This window comes from Poecilia formosa, unplaced genomic scaffold (genome assembly GCF_000485575.1).
Source record: "Poecilia formosa unplaced genomic scaffold, Poecilia_formosa-5.1.2 Scaffold54, whole genome shotgun sequence".
Taxonomy (NCBI): Eukaryota; Metazoa; Chordata; class Actinopteri; order Cyprinodontiformes; family Poeciliidae; genus Poecilia; species Poecilia formosa.
In genome coordinates, this window is record NW_006799993.1 from 2,476,626 (window position 1) to 2,485,525 (window position 8,900).

The window sequence follows — 8,900 nt, forward strand, 5'->3', positions numbered from 1 at the left end:
TATATATATGGTAAAAAGTTTACTCGAGTATTAACTGGTCAAAACAGCAACCATTTAATACATAAAAATTATATTATCAGATGGACCAAAATGTAAAGTTATGTTGAAATTTTGGTATTTTAAGGATTAAAATGAAAATAATATAAGTAACATGTAATTACAAAATTACGCAAAAAAATACTTCATAATGATACTTCATAATAAAATTACTCCCGACAGTAGTAAAAATACTCCTAAAAATACATTTTTTTAAAAGTTGCCAAAGTAAATGTCACTCAGTTACAACCCAACTCTGGAAGTATTTAGGAGAAACACTGAAACCAGAATGAAACTTACGTTGCACATCTCTCTGACGATGGCTTTCTCCTTATCGTTGAGGTCTTCATCGTATTCCCTCGAGTTCTGGCTGTCCAGCTTCTCATGGACCTCCAGCACCTACACACACTTAGAGTCAATTACAGAATAATAAAACATTTCTTACCACACAGTGTTCAGAGTTTACCTTCATGGCATGGACTACAGCTTCGGGTTTCTGTGCCAGAGGCAGGTAGAACCCCCTGGGGGACAGTTCACCACTGGGAGTCCGAGGATGGTTCTGATGAGAACGAAGATTAAAAACCGTCAAAATTCTGACTTTTTCTCAGAATTATGACTTTTTTTCTTAGCATGAAGACATTCTGATTTCTTTCCTCCAAATTACAAAAAAATTTTCAGAATTCTGAGGTTTTCCCTAAGAATTCTGACTTTTTTCCTAGAATTCTGACTTTTTCAAAGAATTCCAACTTTTTTTGCAGAATTCCGACCTTTTTCTCAGAATTCCAACTTTACTTTTTTCTCAAAATTCTGACTGCAGAATTTCCAAATCTGAATTGTTTAAATTGTTTATGGCAAATCTAGTTGTTAAACTCAAATCTACCAAATAAATTTGGGACAGGCTTTCAGTGCAGGTTCACAAATACTCTTCTGTAGAAATGCCGTTTATAACATGGTCGCATGAATCATGTGGCGTAAATTCAGGCAGATCTGACCAGACCGACAAACAAGTCAGGAGGGAGAATGTATGGATCGGTTTCTAAACTAACTATTTCCAACTTTTATAAATACCACCGTCTATGAGGACAAACTAGGTGTAAAGCCAAAAAACTTCAGTAAACAATCGCAGTCACTCCATTCAATACTATTGTCCATCATGTCGGTTAATTAAGTGAAATAATTGCAAAGGGTGAATTCTGTCACAACATAGTAACAATTTAACAAACGTGTAAAAAACACTACAGCTTTATCCAAAGCCTATGTTTTATTTCATGGGTTTTATTCATATGTTTCAGGATTTACAGGTAAAATAAATCAAACTATATAAAGAAAAGGAGGCTGGTGAAGCCGTTTGTAACAGGAGAGCTGCAGCGTTTGCTTTTACTGGCAAGAGTCAGCTGCTCTGATTGGGCTCATCAATAGGTCATGGCGTTCTCCAATACAAATCAGACCAAAGCCTGAGGTGTTGCTCAGTCCCAGACCAAAACTGAGAACAGCAGCACCAAAAAATAAATGTTTTAAACACAATCATGTTTGTATTAAACATAAAGGAGAAGAATACCAAGCAAAACAACACTTTATGTTCATGACAAAATTAAAACAACATTGAATCTATTTCTGTTGGATTATTGAATTGCACGACAAAAACACAAAATCTTACTAAGTATTTTTGTTTAGTTTCTCAGGCAAATATCTTAGTACACTTGAAAAAAGACAAAACTAACTTATAAGTAACTTTTCAGCAAGATATAGGGGCTTGCTTGAGCTAACAATTTCTTTATATTGATGAAAAAGTACTATTACCATTGGTCGATCATATCTTATCATGTCATGTTATAGTGGAACTAGGACTATTTCATCAATGGAAAGGAATTATTAACTTAAAACAATAGCTTGGTGAAAAGTTACTTGCAAGTTAGTTTTGTCTCATTTTTAGAGATATTGGTACTAAAACTATTTGGTAAGATTTTTTGTTTTTGCAGTAGAGATAGAAGTAATTTCTCCATGTGTTGAAATTCTTGTAATAAAACTCAAATACACTGTAAAGAATGTAACGTGGCCTCTTAAAAACCAAACCAGCGTTATTGTACATCAATAAGAAGTGCTGCATTGTTTAAAAAGTAACTGATGTTGATGAATTTGACATTATGAGTAACGTCTGCAAAGACAACACAAGTCCTGACATGTTGCATCTCAGAGTCACTGACACAAAACGCTGTAATTAAAAACCGGTGTAAGGGGCCTGCAGCAAACAAATGTCAAATAAAGTGAAGACAGGAATAAAAGTGTAAGTTACCTGCATTGTAAGCAGTTTCTTTTCATCTTCCAGGATCCTCACCTTGTTTTCTAGCTCTCTGATGTAGCACTCTGATATATATACAAAAAAACAGAAATACTATATTAATTAAAGTTTCACTGACAGTTTGGTGTAAATTCCTAAAGAAACGACATTCTAATTTTAATAAATTGTCCTTGTTCTTGAGAAAACTGTTTCTGTACAAGCAATAAATAATCTCAGTTTAAAAATGTCAGCAAAAAAACCCCAACAAATCTGATTTTTAAGCTCAAAAATAAGATCTTTTTGCGCTTCTTCTCATAATACATGCTTTCTAGATGTACTAACCCATGTAAATTAATCAGCACCTACAGCCGAGAACCACATTCTTGATTTTTTTTCAAAAGTGATTCCAGTTAAGCCGACTAATCCGGTCGTGAAATCCCAGTATCTAGCGAGACCCAACCCCGGCGTTCGAACGCACGTGCTGATTTCAAAGCACGTTTCCGTTAACGGGGAGGAATTTCTGGCACAAAAGGTCGACTGACAGTTTGGCAGCGAACGAGCGAATGAAACCTGTTCTGTCATGAACTTTCACCTGCAGTAAAAGCACTAACTGTGATAAATTTCAACAGGTTTTTATTTTTGTTTCGTCCTGCAGTGAACAGTAGAATCCAAGCCGATGTTTTTGATTTGCCACCACGTGTGATGCTATTGCTGCAGGGCGCAGCTCTCTGCAGGTGACTGGCATGTTGTTAGCTTATATACCTCACACAGATACTTTCCTGTCAAACATAATTACAACTTCAGATATTCCAGGATGAGTTTCTGCAGGTTTGACCTGAGAGATTAAGTCAAGAAATTAAAACTCACCTAATTTGACTGAAAATACTGACACAAAGAACTTTAAATTATTACACAGTACATTGTAGGATATTTTCAAACACAGTTAGTTTTGATAAAAATGTATATTTAGATAAGAAACCTATTGTGTAATACTTGTTTTAAAACCTTAGAGAACATTGACATTATTTACAGGATTTTGATTTAAAGACATGTTTACATTTACTCCTAAAGACCCCATTATACTGAGTCAAGAGATTAAAAATGACAACATTTCCAGCATCTTCAGGGACCATTAAGGATCTAATGGTCTCCTCTGAGTTTCCTGAGTGTTTCCTGACTGGGAGCAAGGGGCTTTTATTCAATCATCCAAATTATTTATACCCAGATTCACACTTTGTCAAGCTACAACCATATTTTAGGTGACATATCAACACAAAGTAGGGCATAATTGTGAAAGAGAATTTTTAAAAAAATACGTCTTTTTCAACTTTTTACCTGAAAACCTGAAAAGTGTGGCATGCATTTGTATTTAACTCATTTGTATTAAATGTTGCAGGAGTTGCAGTTGTAACAAGACAAAATGTTTTCTTTTTCCCATCTCTCCATTATTTTAATGCAACTTTACAAGGAATTGAAAATGTCAACCTTAGTTTTAACCACAGCCTGTTCTGACCAACTTTATTCAGAAATAACTTTAAGCTGTTCTGAATAAAATCGTGTCAGATTTATTGGGGGAAAACACAACATGGCTCCACACCCTCTCTGCGTAACTTGATGCCACAGTTTGACATTCTTGCCGTGTAAACAGACTTTCATAAATCTATTTTTATCTGGCGTGACAGGAGGGAAATGAAGCACAGCGCTCGCTGCAACAAAACACTCACAACGTTCCTCTGGTAAGGTTTCAATTAACTCCTACAAGCAGAACCGCTTCAGGTCCAACGAGCAGACTGTTTAACCCGTATTGTCTTCAGGTTGTTGATTTGTGTCCAGAAAAGTAACGTCCTGGCAGAAGAAGTGAAAGTCACCGCTGCAGATAAACTGCTGAACTCACACACAAACACAAGAGCAGACTGTGCTGACAAAATAAAACAGAGGGCATCCTTTAATTACAGACGGTCAGCACAGATCCAGTTAACCTTCCTGTCGTAGTGCCAATGAGTCTCCACATGAAGACACTGTAACATGGTCGACATTGAAGTACCAATGAGAGACCATTTTTTCTCAGGTTTAATTAAATCTCTGGGTGTTTTCGGATGAGTTTTTACAGGTTTTACACATCAAGTCTTGGATAAAGTATTCAACTTATTGTAGATTCTCTTCCTCAGGAAGGAAAGATTTTAATGTTTCTAATCGGTTTGAAAAACATTTTAAGTTGGAGACTAATTGAGGTCAGAGCTACATATTTAAAGCACAAAAACTTTGTCACGGAAATCCACAGGGTACTTTATTAGAGCCACTAGTTTTCAGACCGTAAGTACTTTTAAATGCACACATATCCTGTATTTTACTCTTGTTGGTTACAAAGCAGTTGATTTTGTGCAGATGACCAAAACCTAGTACTTTCGGTTGTTCACCATCTTAAAGCAAACATTAGAGTAAGGATTGTTTCTGCAGTTTTAATTAGACGTGCACCAATTTTGTTTGTTTTTTGCAGAATTTCAGTGCAACATGTTTGTGTGCTCCAATGTAGAATAAATTGGTCTAAAGCACAGGTTCCCAAACTGTGGGGCGTGTGCGCGGGAAGCAGTCTGGATGAAAAAAAAAAACAAAAAAAAACCATGAACGCTGTATGCGCTGGGTTTTTACATTAGCATGGCCAACTCTCTGTTACTCCTATGTCAATTTGATACAGTCGGGTCTTCCACACTTCCCATATCTGTGTCCTCTGTCACTTTTATCAGCAGTTAAAACTGTTTAATCCGTTAACATGTGGTAACCTGTTTTTCCGAGCCGCCTTTAAACGCAACATGAGCGCTCCGACGCTCGCGCTGGGTTTACACCTGTGCGCAGAGGAGACCTGCTGCTTCTGTGCAGAGCTACGCAGGTGTGTTATGGCAGCAAACCAGCAAAACGCAAGTAACTTTTCACAGTTTTTCCCCCAAACTAACCGACTGAGTTGAGTAAAGCTGCTGGATGCAGGTAAAGTTAGCTACAAGATGACTAGCTAATATCAATACAGCACCTTAAGCTTGTTAACAAGTAGCTTGTAGGCTACTGGTGTTGTTGTCTATGTTCAACTACGATTCATTTTACCCCCCAAAAAAGTGGATTCCCCCCTTGTTCGTCTGGAGCCGGGGCTGAGTATAACAGGGAGTCTCTAAGAATCCACCCCCTTCGCTCACACACATCGGTCAACCAGACAGCTATTTGTAAGCCGTTAGGGGGGTGGGGGGGCAGAAATAGTTTGGAAACCCCTGGGGGGCAGGAGAAAAAGTTTGGGAACCACTGGTCTAAAGCATCTATCCAGTTCAGTCAGTGTGTCTTCCTCTGGTTAAAGTAGCATTAAACTTTAACCTTTAACCTTTTAAATTGTGTTGGCTCAGCAGATCAGTAGTTGGATTCCCCCATTTTAGCTCAAAATCTAACATATTTATATTTGTCAGACCTAAACTAAAATATTTACTAAATTATAGTCTTAAAATGCAATTTATGTTACATGAAAGCTGCATTATGTTGGTGAAAACAAAATAAAATCATAATTTCATTGTTTTGTTTTAGTCTGTGGACATAATTGTGAAGTTGGCATCTGATTTGTAGCTGACATAAGGGGCCAGTTTTAAATAACATACATACTACTTAAACACTTCGAGAACAAAATCTAAAATACTTACACTTATCAAAGCTGGACAACATTATTCTTCTCTGAACAGAGATTTAATCTAAGCATTTGTGATTAAAAATATACTTACAAATATTAGAATGCTTACTTTTTGGCAAAAAAAAAAAAGTGCTTGAAGAGTGCTTAAAGTCAAACCTGGACTGAACTATTGATTTGTTATTGTTCAGTCTTTACTCAACTTCATAAACACAAACTGGGAATTTCAAGTTTTCTTTAAAAACTCTTGGGAACCGTTTATTTGTGCATCATCTTTCCTCATGAACAGTGTGCATTGTTTTACGGCCAACTTTTAGCAAATAAAAAGAACCATGAAGCAAAAGAATGAAGTCCCTGTGAGTCTGAGTTTCAGACAAGTCATGAGGTCTCTCTCCAAAGAAAACCACGCGATTAAAAAAACATAAAAGTCAACAGTGCTTGACAATAAGAGCGATATTCAGTGGAAAAAGATTATTGGTTTAAAGGAAGGATTAGCTGGAGTTTAAAAGCTGAAAAAGTGGAGTAGTGCCACAGCCTGCAAACATGTTTGAACTGGTTAAACTGGCACCAGCTTACTTCGAACGCTGCATCTATCGAGGTACTGATACGGGCCACTTGGAACGTTTACAATTTGCATATGTAAAGGTTGCTGCAGAAGAACTTCATGAGATGAAATTCAACCGATTTAGTTCTTGAGGTTGTCAAAACCAATTGGAGATCAATTAAAAGGAGAAACGGTTTATTTAGAAATCTGTCAATGCTTGTTAGAGAATTTCTTAAAGTGAATAATGTTCTTTTGGAACGATTTCCTCTCTTAAATGTAAGCAATTGGGTTGGCAAAAATAGTCAAACTTGTTTTTCCTAAACTCATGATCACTGCGAAACAATAGATATTTCTATGTGAAACACACAGAAGCATCAGAAAAGTTTCATATTGGAGCTGATCAACCTGCAGATTCTACTTCACTGTTTACCACTTGTTTTATAATAAATGTTATAAGTAAAAAAAAAAAATCTGCAAGTGGAACTGGTTCTTTTTTTAATATTTGTAAATTATTGACTTAAAACAAGTTCCTTTATATTGCTACAAAGTTACTTGCAAGTTATTTTTTTGTCTTATTGCAAGTGCACCAAGACATCTGCACTAGAAATATTTGGTAAGGTTTTGTGCTTCTGCAGAGTGAACTGCAAAGACCCGCAAGAGGTCATGGGTTCAAATCCCAGACGAGCCCCCATTTGTCATGCCTGGCTCAAAAGAGATGACAAAAATGGGGGACAGACGATCATCACCCAACATATCAGATGTATATTTTTAAAAAATGTAATATTTCTTCCTTGTTTCATAATTGGCTAACACCTTTTTATGAGTTTATGGTGTGAAACACTTAGAACTGCCTTGCTGCAACGTGACATCACGCACTCAAGATCCTGCCCTCCATCTCCCTAATGGAGGGGAAAAACCTGTTCGCTAACAACGACTAGCATTGGCTTTAGCTGTCAAGCTGTCTATATAACATGCTAAATTTTAAATGTACGCATGATGTATAAAAGAAAATGGGACAGTGCTTTGCTAATAATTGTTAACACAACAGTTAACTAACAAGGTCAAAGAAAAAAATAGCAAGGGAGAGGGAAGTAGGTCAGTTACGCTAGCCTGACTATGACAACCATAACATAAATTAAATTAGCTAATAAAATAAATCACCGCTGTGTTCAGACGATCGCTTACTAATCATCACAAACTAAACATCAACCTGAAAACATAAAACTGTAATGGACTGAATGTTCTGTTTTTTGTGTGAGAAATGTTTGCATGTTTTTTTTTTTTTGTTTTGTTTTTTTGCATTGAATCCTGATACAGTAGTGGAGCTGTTGTCAGCCAGTTGCTATGGTAACGGGTCTGTATATATAGTAAGTATACAAGTGGTTTTGAGTTGTTCTTCAATGGTTTTTCTATGTTATTTTCCCTTTGCTGCATTAAATCAATAATACCTACATATTCAGGTTTCATTTTGCTGACAGAATTATTCTACTTTGGCAGCACAGCTACAGATGGCAGGTAGAAGAAGAGTCTTTCTGCCCTCCAGCGTTGTGAGAATGTGTGAAATTTCCGGATGTAAACAATAACATGCGACGTGTCTATACAAATAAACTTGACGTGACTTGGTATTCCCTCGGATGTTTGTGTTTGCAAACGACTCTGTTTTCTCTTACAACAAATTAAAAGGTTGTTTTACTGGAACTCTTTATAGGAACTCCACTGAGTTTGCAGGATTTCCATTTTGAGATATTTCTCTAACCGTTCTCAAGCTGCACTCCTTCACCCTGACCTCACCAGACAACCCCCCATAAAACCCAGTTTAACCACGGTTTATGTGCGGTTCTGGGCCTGTTAGTTCACCGCTCTGCATCTGAACTGATAAAACAGACGTCAGCTGAGGTGGGGCCCCCATAAAATCTGAGGCTCAACCTCTGACCCTGGCCATCCCACAGAGGATGGGACAGAGCGGATTGGGAAGGGGGGGAGGTTATGGGAAGCTCTGCACAGCCCGTCTTTGAAGAGCGACACCCCCCCTCCATTGTCTGCCACATAATGCAGTGAGACAGATGGCACAGGGAGCACAAATGTGTCGGGAATGAGGCCAACTGGGAAAAATACCACCACATCACTGGGAAAGAAAGAAGCACTGGTTCAGAGCACTGATCAGGGTGAAGCTACTTCTACAGCAGGACGACTGATAAAGGATTAATAAGTCTGCAGTGATTTTAAGAATTTATATTCTCAGCTTCATCTCTAACTTTTGTCTTAAAGGAAGGAAAGAGAACCAATGACTTTATCTGGGTTGTATTAGTTTAAAATAAGGATGAAAGTTATAGTGGTTTATAAAAATATCTATGTTTTTTCAACTGAATTAGAACTAAATTGCG

At 37.1% G+C, this 8,900-nt stretch overlaps 1 protein-coding gene across 1 annotated transcript in view; it reads right to left on the reverse strand.

The window, feature by feature from the left end:
• Window positions 1-8,900, reverse strand: part of LOC103138811 (coiled-coil domain-containing protein 85C-A-like) — an 18,119-nt gene that overhangs the window by 2,483 nt on the left and 6,736 nt on the right. Inside the window, exons 2-4 of the mRNA XM_016672031.1 lie at window positions 2,330-2,400; window positions 503-595; window positions 337-435 (exon numbers count right to left, since the gene is read on the reverse strand). Of these exons, the coding sequence (XP_016527517.1) occupies window positions 337-435; window positions 503-595; window positions 2,330-2,400 (263 nt within the window). The remainder of the gene's footprint in view (window positions 1-336; window positions 436-502; window positions 596-2,329; window positions 2,401-8,900) is intronic.